This window comes from Dromaius novaehollandiae, chromosome 3 (genome assembly GCF_036370855.1).
Source record: "Dromaius novaehollandiae isolate bDroNov1 chromosome 3, bDroNov1.hap1, whole genome shotgun sequence".
Classification (NCBI taxonomy): domain Eukaryota; kingdom Metazoa; phylum Chordata; class Aves; order Casuariiformes; family Dromaiidae; genus Dromaius; species Dromaius novaehollandiae.
Window position 1 is genome coordinate 127,158,209 of NC_088100.1, and position 16,968 is coordinate 127,175,176.

General features: G+C 36.5%; 1 protein-coding gene across 7 annotated transcripts in view; it reads right to left on the reverse strand.

The window, feature by feature from the left end:
- KIF16B (kinesin family member 16B) overlaps positions 1 to 16,968 on the reverse strand; it is a 141,505-nt gene that overhangs the window by 75,539 nt on the left and 48,998 nt on the right. For 6 of the 7 annotated variants that reach the window (XM_026110427.2, XM_026110425.2, XM_026110426.2 and 3 more), the window contains exons 13-14: positions 574 to 693; positions 7 to 58 (exon numbers count right to left, since the gene is read on the reverse strand). In XM_026110427.2, coding sequence (XP_025966212.2) covers positions 7 to 58; positions 574 to 693 — 172 coding nt within the window. Of the gene's footprint in view, positions 1 to 6; positions 59 to 573; positions 694 to 15,297; positions 15,445 to 16,968 lie in introns of those variants that run through there. The other variant, XM_064510055.1, reaches the window with a different exon arrangement.

Below are 16,968 nucleotides of genomic sequence, written 5' to 3' on the forward strand. Positions count from 1 at the left end.
CCTTACCAATATCCTGTTCTGTCATAGCATCTTCTCTGCCAACATATGTTTGGCCTTCCTAATTAAGACAAAATATATGTTATTTTCAGCTGAACTCCTTCCTTCCCCTGTGAAGATATAATTTAACCTTCCACTTTCTCACAGCATCCTGGACCAAGTACATGTTTATACACACACGAAAGAATGCTTTCATAGAGCAGTCTTTATTATACAGTATTGTTAGCAAATTCAAGTTTTATCTGTCCTGCACAAAACCACCTTTGTGGCATCTAGATTTGGATTTCAATTTAATCTCTACAAGAAGAATGAGAAACCAATATACATGGGTAGGAATACCATACAACTATCACTGGCTGAACAGCAGACCCCCAGGATAAACCTACGCAATAAACTGACAGATATGGTAATTTGAATCAGTTACAATTTCTTAACAGCTTATCTAACCAGAGTGGAGAAATGTAATGAACACTTACTTAGTGATTATAGTGCTAATTTGCTATCTAAATATAGTAAGATGTCTACTCAAAAATCACAAGACACACAAAGGTTGGGGAAACACAGATGTGTATTTACCTTCAAGTGATACAAGATGATACCAGTACTAAGAAGATCATCATCAATGCCAATCAGATGAGGCAGTTCAGAATCTAACACAACACCTATCCCTTCTTTCCTAAGGGCCAAGGTTTGTTCCTGTAATGGAGAAAAGTATATTAAGATATACAAGAAATACTGCTCTTCATTCTCTTTCTAAACCATGTTTAATATAACTTAATCTATGTAGTATCACAAAAAATACAAGCAGGATTTTTTATGTTTTAAATGTGATTTCTGTATTTCCAATGGGTATTGCAAGCTTGCTGTTCAGGAAGTCTGTGAAGGTGCTGCTTGAAAGAAGCCAGACAAACAGCTGAATTACACCAGATAAGGAAGATCAAACAAGAGAATAACAAAGGAAAGTTGGCTAAAAGCAAGCTACATACCACCTTGCATGATGGTTAGGCAGAATTTAAAGCTACACAAAATTCAGTACAACTAGGGAATGCAAACCCGAGCACTGTTTGGCAATCCTTTAAATAAACTGAGCCTTCCTCCATAAAAAAATCTGGACACCTGGAAACCCAGTAAGCCTAATTAGTTAAAACACCCTCCAATATAATGGAAACACTGGCAATAGTAAATAAACGTACAAAGAATTTGCAGCACAATTTAAATTCTTCAAAATTTCTTTGGGTCGCATTCTGCAACAACTACTTGTAGGATAAAGTATCATTCAGTAGGAGTACAAGTGGACAAATTTAACCTTGAATGAAAAATCAGTTTTAGTAATATCTTTGATGTAATATTAATTAGATAATGTGTGCAATAAATATGAGATTAAATGTAGCTTTGAAATAAGTTTTAGCATTTAGAAAGTTCATTTTTCAAGTTGACAGCAAATTCTATTGGCTTCTAGACATGGGAAGGTAATAGCAACGGAGACTGTGAATACCTACATATACTGCCCTGCAAAATGAGTCAATTTTTCTATCTACACAACTAAGCCATTACGAGCTAAGGAGCACTGACAACTCAGCAAGGGGAGGCACCATAAACAACCATCACCGCTGTATATTATGTATATACGCTTTTTGCTCCTGGTGCTAGCAAACACAGAAAATAAATTGTCTGACAACAGTGTGACTACTGCTTTTCCAAGCCATCGATATGCATCCTTCAGAGCCAACCAAGACAGCACGCTGTTTGTGAGAAAACCTGGATAGACTGTAACGCACATTTGCCTAAGCACAGCAACTTGACAAGTCTGAATGAAGAAAACAGATGTAGTATCTCATCTCCCCATACAATATAAAATGTTGTCAATGTTGATACTGTTAAAAAAATTTCTTTTTGTAACTACACATACAAGCGGGCAAAACAAGATGATGGCACAACAAACAAAAGATAGCCCAAAACAAAAGCAGGAAATCCTACTCTGCTAATGGATGAATTAAAAGTTCTCCAACATTCAAAAGAACGAAGAAAGCTGTGACTAATGTTGCCCTGCAGCTCTCTGACATTCAAACTGCATTCAGCTACTCCTTGATATTATAAAAGTGTCACCTCATAAAACCAAAAAATACAGCTTAAATCATTGTTCAAGTGAAAAAGTAATTTCAGACAAAAATATCTATCACATATTAAATATTTATTGAGTGGCATCTACTGTTATACATAATTTATAATGCTCCTATATCACAAGGCTGAAGACTTAAAATACTGAAGACTGGTGGCTGTTTACACAATCGCTGGCACCTTTGGCCCAACGGAACTGATAAAATATTAAGAGCTGAACGTTTTTTCCAGCATAACGAAGAATTTGCCTGCGTCCCTAACTGAGGAAAAAATAGACTTCCCAGGAGGTAACAAAATTATCACTGGGTGAGAAATAGCTATCACAAATAATTAAGAATAAAGAAAAAAATGTTTCTTCATTTTGAGGTCTTTAATATTAAAGACATTCATTATTACTGTATTCTGTCTATTCAGAAATAAAATATGTGCAATTTTTATTTAAATTGATGTGTTGCTTATTTATTCAGATCTAAAATTAAAGAACATTAATTGCATTTCTAAGCCCTTATTTTGTAAGTGACTATCATTCATACACAGAACGTATCCTTTTGATGGAAGCATTATAAATACAATAAATGCAACAGACAATAGCTGCGATTAACTACAATCTTCTCCTTTAATACTTGCTGTAAATCAGCTTTTATCTTCAGAAATAATTTACTAAAAATCCTGAATCTGATTCACGTATCTGGAGTAACTCTTCAACTTTAATCGCTTGAATTGAAACATTATTCCAGATTCAAAAGCTTCCCCCAGGAAAACTCCAAACTCCTGTGCACTCCTGCTCAAATCTAAATTTCAGAAAACCTATCACCAAAAGGTCTTTAATACTCTGTTCTCCCAAAATGAAAGAAAGAGAAGAAAAAGTCCAGAAGGACATAGCTAAATTGCCCCTCTTTCACCCTTACTACCATAGGAAGGACATTTCTGAAGGAGGAGGGACCTCCTTAGAGGTCCTCCTTAGATCTGTAAGCTATTATAAGGCAAGGGAATGATTTGATTCACTCTCATTTGTACAACAGAATTTTAAAAAACAGTGAATCCATAAGTCAAACGACAAGAGCGGAAAAGGCCACTGCCCCTAATAAAAAAAATACTAATTCAGAAAATTTAAGAAAACTTAAGGTACTATTCAAGAAACCTGAATGTATTGCATGCATCTTATCTTGAATTCTCTCTGATCCAAAAAGTATAGATGAACTCCCTCTGTATTTAAGATGCGTTCATAAACTGTGGAAAATAAAGCAAGCCAAGTATTATACAGAAAGATGCACTCTAGTGAATTTAAGTGGCTCCTCTGAAAGGTCACTGTGTGAGGAGAAACAAGTTTTCTTCTTTCGGAGTCGCTAGATCAAATGGGCTCACTTGAAGAGCAGGAGTTCAGCCAGAACAGAATGCGCATTAGCTACGTAAGAAATCACTTTCTTGAGTCAAAGCTAAAATAAGGGGATTATTTTGTTTATTTAAATGATCATCTTTTGAAATTCAGCTCTGACTCAGGAGTCTGAAATATCCTGATGTATTCACGAACAACTCCGTGACAGATATAAGAGCTATTATGAAATCGCATCCCTTCTCCACAGCTGTATTCAATTTGCTGTATTAACCAGAAATGGAAGCATTTCCAGCCAGCCGGCAAGATATGTTCTGGTAGTTCAGAAACAAAATGTTTGTGTAAAGTGCCTATTTGGGCCTACGAACTAATCAAGTTTAACCATTGACAATTGCCCATGACAAAGAACACTTATGATACATAGGGTTTCTTTAATGCATATGTATATAAATATACGTATGTATATATAGGTACAGCTACATATATATATGTATGCATATATGTGTATATTTATATATTATAAAATACAGTTTTGAAAATGGAATGACAGAAAGTTTACTTTTTTAACCATCGGCAGATTGCATTAAATTAAAAAAGAGCCCAAAAGATATATTCACTGACCAATATTCACTAATATTCACTGACCAATCTACCAATACAGGGAAACACACACGAAACCTCTGCTGTTTTCTACTGCTACTGGTCCTGCACATGTTAATGAGTACATGTAATTGTTACACTGCCCTTTTAATGAACAGAATCTCTTGGAGCAGTTTAATTTCCATTATGCTTTCCATTGCAAAAGCTCAATTCTTCTATTTAAATATTGAACAGTTAACTGTTGGCACACAGTTCTGCAAAAATACTGTGAGGATATTTTCAGTAAAAACAGAACATTATGCTGGCCAAGTAAATTGTCCAGATGTCTATATTTAAATTATGCAATAACGTATAATATCTAATTTAAAAAATTATGGGTAAGAATAGGTAATGGCAGAAATCTTGCATTAATATTTAACCAGACTCTGTAACTGGAGCAAATTTTTTTGCTAACAGGTACTTTGGGTGCATTTGATTTCATTGCAAATACGCCATTATATTGTGGGTTCACAAAAATGTCTGAAGATCCTCAGTGGCCTGGTGCAAAGGTCTCTATAAAATATACATACATAAACTGTACACAAAGGAAGTTCTTAATTCTTGATTGTTTTTTCTGCAGTTATGCAGGAAATAGTTACATTCAGGACAGTTTGCATCACTCATACTTATCACTCTGAGCAATACTCCATATTCAGGTTGACCAGGAAACACAAAAGAAATGCCTGGATAAACTGCAGTCACTCTTTAACAGAAAAATGAGAGAAGTTACGGAGGACAGCAACAAAGCTGTACAAAGATATGGCTGGCATTCAAGGAGTGCCTAAACAGGCTGATACCCTTCAGTTCAGGTCGGGAAAGAGAAAATGAGAGATAACTGCAGGACAGGAAACAGGTACAAAACCACGAGTGGGAGAATTCCCCATAGGGGAACGCTCACTTACTGTTTCTTACAGGACTGTTTCTTACTAGGCAGCATAATAAAAAAATTCTTTAGCAGCAATTCATGAACAAAGACAATGATCTTCATGCAACACCTCGTTAAAATACAAGATGCTGTGAGCATCAATAGTTTTGTCCAGTTTATCTTTTGAACGCACATAACGGTGGGCGAAGGGAGGGAGGGAATCTTTTCTGGACTTTGTTGCACCAAGGGCCAGTCCCAGAGCTCCGGCAACTGCCCACGTGGGAAACAGGGAAGGTACCATATTCCCATATTGGCTAGCGTTGAGTAAATGCTGCTCAGCTACAGGGGGATTTAATCTGAGCCAGTATAATCTGTCTTTAACAGCTGATATACTGGGCAAAGGATGAGAATGTCGGAGTTTGATTTAAGCTCAGATTTGCTGGTGTTTCAAAGTAGATACCCTATGAACGCACTTTAGAAATGTGTGTTATCAACAGAAATCCTCAGTCTCTTTTGAATCTTGATAATTTCTGTCTGTAACAGTTTCTTACAGTAATGAGTTCTTCAGCTTCCATGCATTAAAACCAACATCAGAGGACACTTTCCTCATTCATATCTGCTGCTTTTTATCTGATGAAACGTTCCCCTTCTCCTGTGTTCTGAGGGAATAAGAAAAATCTCACTACATTAAACTCCTATTTCTGGTAAAAGAGTCACATAACAATTCATTATGCAGTGTTTCTCTGCTTTTGGAGAGTTACCTTGCTGGTCTCTGCAGAAAAGCAGAAAACATGGAAGCAGCACTTCTGACCTGAGGAGAAATGGCTCCCTTCCTGGCCACCTCCCTAACTTTGAAATTTGGGGAACCCTGCATAATTCCTGACATTTTGCAGAAAAGAAGAGAAAAATTCCTTGGGAGGTTATTTTTATTCTCTTTACCTAGGGCTTTCTTTTTGCTACTAGTTTCTTCAAGGTTTAACCTAACAGCTCTATAGATACTATGTTTTCATTCAGATATCTCCTCTAATAATGTGCAACTTTCTGAATTTTTCCATAAACAAGTACAGTAATGCTACTAGTTTTATCTATATTCATAGCTGCATATTTTAATAAAAAAATAAAAAATATATCTTATTCATTAATAGAAAAAACTCACACCATTTAAATCTCATTAGATAGAAAAACCCTGTGTAGATCTATGCACTATCCCCTTGACTAAAGAAACTAAACTCTAATTTACCAGCACAAGCAATTTTTCACTTCAACTTTGTTAACCTGTAAATCCTTTCTGCATTTAGCTGCAGGTTGTCATCCAGTCATAAAGCCAAACAATCTAAAATATAGATCAGTGAGGTTTTATAGAATAAAACCGTGGAATTGTTTTGCTGAGTAAATTACTAGAGCTTTCATCAGACAATTGAAGTACACAAGCTAAATTATTCTGCAATCTTCCATATTAATATATTGCTTTGACATCCTAACTAAATTATCAAATAATCAGGAACTCTGATCAACAAAATATTATCTTATTACAGAATGCATCATCTGCACATTCCACAGTATTCTAAATTATCTTCAGTTATATCCTCGTGACAATGCAGGAAAATTGCGTATCTGATGCTTTTTCTGTATCATCCTCCATACAGTGGTACATCTACATCTTTATCCATGCTAATCAAATATTCTTGTGAAAAGATAAGCACTTTTAATGCAAATCAAAATACATTTTTCATCATTGAGGTTCCCCATTTAATTACAATGGGGAATATTTTACATGTTTGGATAGGACAAAATCCTCCAGCATGCAATTCCCTTCTTACATAAGCTTTGAAAATGCTGTTTGCAAATACATTAAATTTTGTATGTGGTGTTTGTAAACAATAACTGTCTTTCAGGAAAACCTCTCCATAACTTTGGTTTTAGACTTGAATGAGCGTGCCATTTTGCGTGACTCACATAATTGTTAAAGCCTCAAGTCTGACATGAAGCCCACTCAAACAGAAACATCTAAAACTCTCTGAAAGTATGGAGAGGTTTTTAATGGATTAAAAATGGCAGGATTTTAGAGGTATACACTACAAACAGAATTCTGTTTCTATTACAGAAATTGTTTGAATGATTTTGGATTTAAGTGTTCTGAAAGAAAAGTGCTATAGAAACAGATAAGCAACTCCTCTGATTTTCAATTGCAGTGCACGCGAATTATTACATTTTTGTAATTAAAGTTGCACTCACAATGTTAAGAGGTGAGCATATTAAAAATTTAGTAAAGTACCAGTAAAGCATACAAAAAACATAAAAACTTGCTTGTCTAATTCTGTAGTTTAAGTAAAATTTAAGGAGTTTTGCTGCTGTTTAAAATGACAACGATGTCCCTCCTGTGTGAAAAGAAATGAAGTGACCTCCTATGTTACCAAGTGCAATTCCCAAATAGCATAATAAATCCTATTATAGATGAAACTCAGGCTCTTATCCCTTATACAATTGAAATTGTTTTCAGATATCTGGTCTAAACTTACTAACAGTCAATTCATACTCATGTATTTTGCATCACTATTGACATTTAGCTGAAATAATTATTTCCCTTCTCTGGTACTTACTCACTGATATAGTTACTGACAACCACCATAACCACTCTCTCCGCCATGGTTTTACCAGGCCAGACTTTAAGTACAATAACAACGAGCTCTTCACAAGGGAAGTGTTCCTTAAAATTAAAGTCTCACTGGTAATCCTGTAACTATAATCCATTTAGGAAGTAGTATTAGTCAAGGTTTTCAGTCCCTCCACAATCTACCTCAGCATAATGAATGGAGGTCAGAGTAGCAGATTTGAATCTAACATTTGCATTTAGCTGTAAATGCTTCGTTCCACTAGGCGGTACTTTAAAACATTTCTTCTCTTTCATTTCATGTTGAGAACAGAGCTTATGATGACTTTTCTGGTAGTTGATGAAGGTATTATCACCTTACTTTCTTCGCCCAGAAATAATTTGCTCACTTTTACTAGGTCAGTGACAGCAAATACAAGTCGTCACTTATGTAAAGTTTTTAATACAAATTAAAGCACTATTAAAAGGTCAGAAATAGCAAAAACAAAAAAAAAATTCCCTTTGATCTGAAGTCAAACATTTGAGGATGCTACAAAAAGATAGAATAAAGTGGCCTTTAAAAACTACCAATTTGATTTTGTATACCCAGAGTATAAAATAACTGGTGCTTTAAGCTGACACAAATGTCATTAGTAATTGGTTGCACGTCATAAAATGACTATGATTGTTGGTACTTTGCTTTTGTAAATCTGGTCAATTCAGTTGCGAAAACTAAACTTTTCTTATCAACTATACATATATTCCCTTAATTTGAATTCCAGTGAAACAAACCATCTCTAACACAGACTCAAGTTCTATCGCTAACAACATATAAACTGTACAGTATACTGTCAATTGAACAACTCTTTAAATAAGCTGGAGATGAGACACAGGAAATGCTCATTAACCACAATTAATGAAACTACAGTTTATTTCACAGTTCTAACAATGAAATAAAAATAAGCAAGTCATTCTAGTTTGCAATAGCCCAATATAGCTGCTTAACTGCTTTAAAGGAACAGCATGAGAGGTTCCCAAATGTTTGAACTCCATTTTAACCAGAAACGATAATGAACCACATGTATACGTGCCAGGTAAGATGAAAGCAGCCATAAAATAGAGTAGGTCAAACCAACCGAGAGGCTAAACGTACTTAAAAGAGGAATAAAGTGCAAGATGACAAGACTTATCATACCCAAAACACCAGAAACATGCACTATTTGTATCAAAGGAAACTGTCCTAAACAAATAAAATCAACCTATAATGTGAAATCTATAATCTAATAATTAGGCCCTAACATCAAGGCCAACAGAAATATCATGTCCAATGAAAAAAAATATTTAAATCAGATTTCATAGCCAAGATAGACATTCCAAATATTGACTAAAGTGTAAAGTTCCCATCACATTTTTGATAAGGTCAACTAAAACTGACTTGGAAATAACCAGAGAGGGGGGAAAAAAATATATTGTAATCTCTATAATTTAGACTGCATTAGATTTGCATTCTTGGCAGCCTGCAGTCTTGTCAGATTCAGGTATTTTTAAAATTTCGGGTCCTTTTAGCCAATGAAAGTCAACTACTGCAGCACTGTCTATTACTAACAGAAAAAAAATGCTTCCTTCAAAGATGCAAATGTGCCATACCCTTAGGGAGAAAATACAAAGCAATCTACCCAAACTTCAAGAAGCTATCACTGGCCTTTGCACTTTGCTCATTTATCTGACTCCTAAGCTGGATGACTGTCACCTTTTTTCACATTTGCAGAAAAATCTCCATGAGCCTGCTTTTTATCAGCGAACACAAAGTAACAAAAAACAGTCACGTTAACCAAAAGAAGTATGACATCAATTGCATTTACATACTGTAATAAATAAGGCTAGTTTTCCTTCTTCACTGACAAAACTTCATGTTATTTTTATAACCATATTGAGATCTCAAGACACCAGTGCACAAGCGCTGCCTATCAGGGCAGCCTTGCCTCTCACCTGAATTCTCAGTGATTTCTGGCAGATGTTCCTGCACCTCAGCGTTATAGATCTAGTGGGAGGTAGTTCACCCCATTATGTAAATGAAGGTAACATAAAAGATTAATGGATTGATAGGGAGTACAATGTAGCACTTAAAACGACTTATAATGACTGGCAAGTAAATACCACCAATCACAACAACCAGAAGGTAAAGCTTCCATTTAAATTCTAAGTCTTTGAAGCAGCCAAGACATTAAGAGCTTTATATTTTCAGAAGTTAAATAAGACCACATGGCAGGTGGACATCTTAAAAAAGACAAAAATTGCCAACGAAGACTGTGTTACATTGAAGTCGATTTGAGTTTAACATGTACAATATCCTCTCTAATGAGAGGCAGTTGACAGGTGGGATTAAGCCAAAAAGATCACTGGTAAATAAAAGCTTATGACTTCCAAAAACTATTTGTTAAGTTCAGGACAAACATCAGTATTGCTTTATCAAAAGCAATCTACAATATTAAACCTTTAAATCCGTTATCTTAAATACAGAGAGAACTTTTAGACTTCTTACCTAGACCAGCTCATACTTACACAAAACTACAAAAAATTAAACCTATAAATAAATATAACCAAACACCTTCCCAGGTATATTTCAATTAAGTATCTTATTCCCTAAAGTAAATTCAGCTCATCAATTTAGGTCTCAAAAGACTGGCAACCTTAAAATGTAATAGCCAAATTAAAATTCTTCATGAAGAGACCCTCTCAGCATCCTAAACACAGGTAAGATATAATTTCCTGGGGTTTAAGGAATCTTTAACCTTAATATCCTCTTTTTCCTTGCTCTTATACTCACTATATATCATCCGAACTCTTGAACCAAACAAGGTCCAACAGACCAGTCTCCTTCACTTCTCATTCTCCAAACTGTGTGCTGGATTTTGCATCCATCTCTCCACTGAATGAAATTTAAGAAAGAAATAATGGGAAACCATTACGTGACCACATAATTGAAAAGTGTGCGGACATAGGTAAACTAAATACAGATTGCATGGACAGCCTTAGTTCTGCCATTTACAGCTACAGGGTCAAGCACTGAAACCATTCTTTTAACGTGCATCAACAGGGAGGGACAGGCTGTCTGCAGAAGTTGTCCTTTGCCTTGGATCCAGTTATTAATTTAAACAGAAAACTTAGAAACATGTCGTAAGCAGAACCCCTGGGAAACTTCAACTTACAGCATCACCAGGACATAAATCTTCAAATTCACAAATAAATATAACAGTTGAGCCTGGGAGGTCACCATTAGCCTTTATGGGACAGGAGAGGAATCCATGTGACACAGTTATTTACAGCACAAGAGGAACACAGGGCCTCGGCATTCTAGGGTGCAAATTTAAGCTTTGGAGGAGATGTTGTAGAAGGAAAGAGGAAGTCCAGCTGGTTATTTTGCAGCACTGGGACTCCAAGACAATGATTCATTTTTCATCTGAGTGACACTTCAGGAATTTATTTCCACTTACTTCTGCTCTCTGTGGTATACAGCGCATATCATGGTGATCTCAGTTACACAGAAAATTTGATAGGTAGCTCATTGGGTCAGGAAGTTTGGCTCTTCTCATTATTTGCACAATTCTCTCTCTAGTTATGGGGAAAACATCAAGTTTTGAAATACATTCATATTTTTCTTAGTCAATGAAAACCTTTCTAGTTACAAGATAAGGTAACTTCCTAGGAGATGAAGAAAAAGAAAAAAAAAGAAAAAAAAAAAAAAAAAGCAATCCCTTTCTCCTGAAACTGAACATTGGTTGACACCTTTAAAAATGCTGTAACGACAAAAATAGATGATAACCCAAGATAAGCTGAACTCCCCCTACAACATTCTGTCCTTCATGGGGGATTTTTTTTTCCCCCCCTATTCCTGGTCATCATCTTTCTCACATATATGGCATTAAATGCAGGTCAGCTGCCCAAAAGCATGAGTTTATATTTGCTATATTATCAGTTGTCCTTTCCAATGGAAAAAACTCTCCTTGCAACATGAAGTAAGCTGGTATGTTTAACCAAAAAGACAAACAGATGCGGCTTTCCTATGGGGCCAATAAATGACTCAAGTGAACATCAGAAAACTGAAACCATATTCTTTTCTTCCGTTCTGAACCCAGAACAGTTAATCGTTTATTATATAATAGTCACTCTCCCTGAGTACAATGTTTTTTTTCTTCCATAAAATTCAGTGTCCTTGCAGAATGCAATCAGTAAATAAATGAACTTGAAGTATGTGGCAAAGAAATCACTGTATCATTATTCCAACCTCTGGTTCTGAGTTCCCATTAAAAAGCTGTCACCATAGACGCTGCAAAAGCACAAATGACAACTGCATCTCCCTGGGGGAAAAAAAAAAAAAAAAAATTCCCACTAAGGACATGTCATCCCTTCAGGCACAACATAGCCCACTTTTTTTCTTTAGCTTGTCTTGCTTTCTTAGAGTAATCAAGCTTCCTAGCATGACCAGGACATGCAACTTCGAACTGTCACCCTTAACCAGAAATTTCTTTTCTTCAAAACAAACATGCCCAGATTCAACCAGAAAACAGTAGACACCAGTCATTGCCTTTTTCCCAAATTCAAAAGATGGTGTTTCCATGAGTCACGTCAGCACCTTTCTCCGCTAACCATCATCTTGTCAAACCATACTGTTGACCACGCCATCGAACTGGAGGTCTGATACAGTAGCCTGAACTCAGCCATGGAAATTCCCACTGAGACCATCCTCCTACACAATCCAGCTACCCTGCATAATGCCAGCAACTGCTAACAGAGGGAACAGTATCGAGTGGCTGCTCAGTGCAAGCAGCCACTACAGCCACAAGATGCATCTCAGTCCTTCCTGTTCTAAGCTTTTTCTCCTTTAAGGCGTATCAGCCCTCAATCTGTAGAGGAATCTACACAGCAACAGCAAAAAGACTAGTGAACAGAAGACAGCATACAGAGTAAGTCTAGCAAGGAGGAAAAGGATGGTAATGAGCTTTAAAGGGGGAAGGGCTGATGAGCTAATTTCACTCCTTATAACACCCCAGATTGCTTTTTCATGTATCTGAGTACCTACAAAATATAAGAAGTTGAAATGCTGTTCCATATAAAGTTATGAAAAGTAATCCATCTGCAGCTTTGTGTCTTTATGCTGTGTAAACAGAGCCAGAAAATGAGAATTTGAGGGGAAATGAAAAGAGTTACAAAACAAAATAAACTTCCAAACATTGACAATCACAGATTTCAAGATTTGCTCATGCAAGAAGATACTTTTTAAGCAGAAATGTGCCATACAGAAAATGTAAGAATTGAACAAAACACATTCAGAACAAATCCTTCAGTAACAGTTTGTCCAGATGCAGCAAAACAGATTTTTCAAGAAATTAAATGTAAACATTTAACTGAAAGCTCTACAGAAAAAGTTAACATTTTGAAGGCAGATAAGTCCATCATTGATCTATTGTGGACTAGTAAGTGATAATTACATCATCTGGATCTGCAAGGGTAAAAACTCCAGATGTATAAACCATGCCAGTTACGGATGAACTATTATTAGGTCAGTAGCAGCCTGAAATTGCAAATCTGCTGCCCAAATAGTTCCTGCAAAACAATGAGACTTACCTCACATCAAAAGAACTTGGGCTGTAAAAAATAAATAAATAACAATAGAAAAAGATCTATCTTTTTCTATTATCCCATATGGTTCTGTCTAAAGCCTTGTGTTTTAAAATCAGGCATCTAAAATGCTTTGAAGCACTAACTGCTGTTTCAGTACTTAAAGTAAGGATAATGTGAAACACTAGCACATTGTGTTTACTGATAAATTGCCCTTCACAAATAAAACTGAACCTGCACTCTCATTAAAGACTCTACTGCATCACTCAATCATTGCTCACAAGATTCTGCTTTTCTTCTAGGAAGACTGGGAGTGGAAAGAGAAGGATATTCAGTTGGATTAGACTGACTGGGTTGCACAATCTCTATACTATATAGTTCAATAACATCCTCTGAGGGGAAAATATAAACATAGCAGAAAAAAAATACTCTACAGAATAAAGCAATCTTGCCTGATTCTGGATCAACTGGAAAAAATACTGTAGTAACAGCAGAAAAGTGATTCAGAAACAATGCAAAGATATGCTCATAGAGCTTTTTGCATTTGTATTGATGGGTTAAATTATCCAGATTGCATGCCGAAGCAATGGAACAGACCCACTCCTTTTTTCAGAATACCGCACTTCCTCTTGGAAAACATTTCATCAACACTTTTCTCGACAACTTGCACATGCATAATCATCCTACCAATAGGAAATACTGGTAATATGCATCAGCAAATGTAAGGAAATGCCAAAATTAGGAAAATTATTGATACGATGGTTCGGAATGTAAGAAGATTTGTCAAGGCATAACTATTCTCGCAGGACTAAAAAAGGAAAAAGGAATTTCTACAGCAAACCATGAGAAACCATTTACTGTCCATGTGATTCTTTAAAATTCTTTTAAAATTCTTTAAAAAAATGAGGGGAGAAGAGCTTAGTATCTAACTTCTGGAGTTTTAGATGGGAACTGATTACAGACACCTTTTTTGCTCTGCAGGCTGTCTCCCCTACAAGATACGCACCACAAAGCGATCAGCTAAGACAAAACAGCAGCTGAAAGAAATTCAATTGTGTCTAATTGTGACAGACAAGACAATTCCAGGGTAAGAAAAAAATCTGTTCCAAGAAAACAACTTTGAAATATTTGAGATTCCCATTAACATGACAGGCTACACATTATCTAGGGAAAACTGATTTGTTCTGTATTGAATCAGTGAAGCTGGTTGTCTCATCAGTTGGTGTCTGCTTTTTCCATATTCTACAAAACTGTGCATATGCTATCAAATTTTTGTCCTATGTTATACTATGTTCAGCATGACACAGACACAGTTTCTGGAACAACACCATGAATTTTGTATTTTTTGGCACAATACAAGTTGGTGCTATCTGGGGGCCAAGGGGAAGAGAGGAGGAAATATGGAACACATCATTAGTGGTGAGTCAAACCCTTTATAATCTGTGGACAAACCAAATGAGGTTTTGTACTACACTGGGATTTAAACAAAGCTTTTTGAAAATTAAGGAATATGTTCTCCCTTAAAAAGCAAGAAAATAACTATTTATACCATCATTCATTATGAAAGGGAATACTTATCGTCTCATGCATGTGTATGTTAAATAAGGCACAAAATTACTGCCACATTGTCTCCTTTTAATCAACAGGACAAAGAAATAGCACTGTCCCTCTGGCTACCAGAGCCAGTTTCATTACAATTAAAAAGTTACAGAACAATTAAGACACTTCAGCCTTCTGAGAGGAACAGACTTCTACCTCTCAAAGCCACAAAGAAAACCACAGCTGAGAAGAAACTTCCTAATCACATTTTTTGCTGTCTCCTAGAGCTCTAGGCCACACCACCCTCATCAATCAAGAAAACCCACTAAAGAGTCTGCAACAACCAAGATCAGAAAAGCGTACTTTTGTTGTGAACAGCTTACTGTGAAAATACAGGTGCTCTGACAGCAGCCCACACAGGCATTAATAGCTCTCTGAAATGAATGTCAATTAAAAAGGCAGATGCAGAATGCAGAACTGCTCAAATGAGCAACTGCTAGCATAGTGAAGCTAAAATGATGGGAAATTAATGATGCTAGTCCTTTAAAAAATAAGGGAATTACAGGATCAGTTATTAGTCTCATAAGGTCAGCTTACCTTTTCTATTTTTCATTGTTTCTCTCTCAAAACTCTTTGCCAACCGTTTGCCATTGAAATGCAGCTGTTTTTTTAATACACAGAAACCCCATTATTTTAGTGGCACCCAAAAGCACCACTACACTTAACGTGCTGCAAGTGTTCCTATTAGAAGCCTTAAGCAGATTTAAAATCACTTCTCAGGAAACTTGGCCTTTGTTCCCAGAATTACGAGGACAAACCTAACAAGCCGGAACGCCTGCTCCTTGACACTTTAGACCTTGTACGGAGAGAACTACTATGGACTTCAGAGAAAAAGTTCCCTGAACAGAACTGCAGGATTTGGCTAATTATAAGTATAGGTGCTTGTTTGGCTGCCTAAGCTTCCTGGACACTAGTCTGTAAAATCTTGTTTTCCAGTGGCTTACAAAACTTAAACCATCAAAGCTGCCATTTTCCATGCTGCAACATCTGCTGCAGGCTGGTCTGTGCCCTCACTAGCTTGAGTTCAAGGGAAAACAATTTCTTCTGTATCAAGAAATGAGGCACACAGAGTGCTCTGCAGGTAAAATTGTGTCTCAAGTGGACAGGCTTCACCTCTTCACAGACTTCTATCTGCGACTAGACCGAGCATACGTTAGTCTCGGAGCAAAATACATCTACATATTTTAGTACTGACATTCTGAGCAGAAAACAGGACTTTTCCTTCCACTGGTGATCCTTCCTAGCAGGAGGTACTATACCTTCCAACTAAGAGATAGCAACTGCACTCTCAATACTCTCCATCGAGGTATCTAAAATGGGAAATGGCCTGGCTGGAACAGAGCGAAACAGGCAATCTTAATTCATCCCCTTCTCCCATATGTATTATGATACAGTCTTTAATTACATGATCATATATTTTCTACAGGACCTGTGAATAATTCATTCCACAGACTGCACTCTGGGAATGAATCAAGAGAATGCAGTGAACTAGATTATCTAAAGGACTCCTACCTCATTTGTTGCTAAAGCTGGATGATGAATGAGTCATGGAATTGTAGAGGAAAAAAGACTAGTCTCATAGCTAATGCATTTATTCATTTTAAAAGCTATTTCATTTTTTGTGTTTCTTGGGGGATGGGAGAGTTAAAAAAGTATTTCATTTGTCTGGATTTCTGTTTTGTTTATTCACCTAGAAATTCATCTCTACTCCTGTAGATTGGTTTAAGTCTATTAGTCCCTTTGTCAAGGTCCAAACATAATGATCTTTACTGAGAAATACTGATCAAAAGAGTGGGGCTATGCATACCGGTTTGCAATAGTGTACCAAGGAGAAAAAACAGACTTTAGGACTAGCAACACAGCAGCAAAATCATCTGCTGAAGACGACGCACGGGCCTGGCTGCCAGAGCACTCCTGACCCTCACAACCCAGCTACTGAGGTATGGGGTAAATGGAACCAAAGAGAGATACAGCAGTCATACACTGAAGCTGCCATCTCCTTTGTTCAGGAATACGGTCTGATTGTAATAGCAGCAGATTTGTGCTGCCATCTGTGTTTGAGACCTCTTCTAGTGGATTGCATTCAAAATACTATCTCTGTTCCCAAGAAGAACAAAGGAAGAACACACCATCCCCACGGCGTTTCTACCACAGCATCGCAATATGAATCAAGGCTATGCTCAGTTGCCAACTAAGATGTGTCAGGTG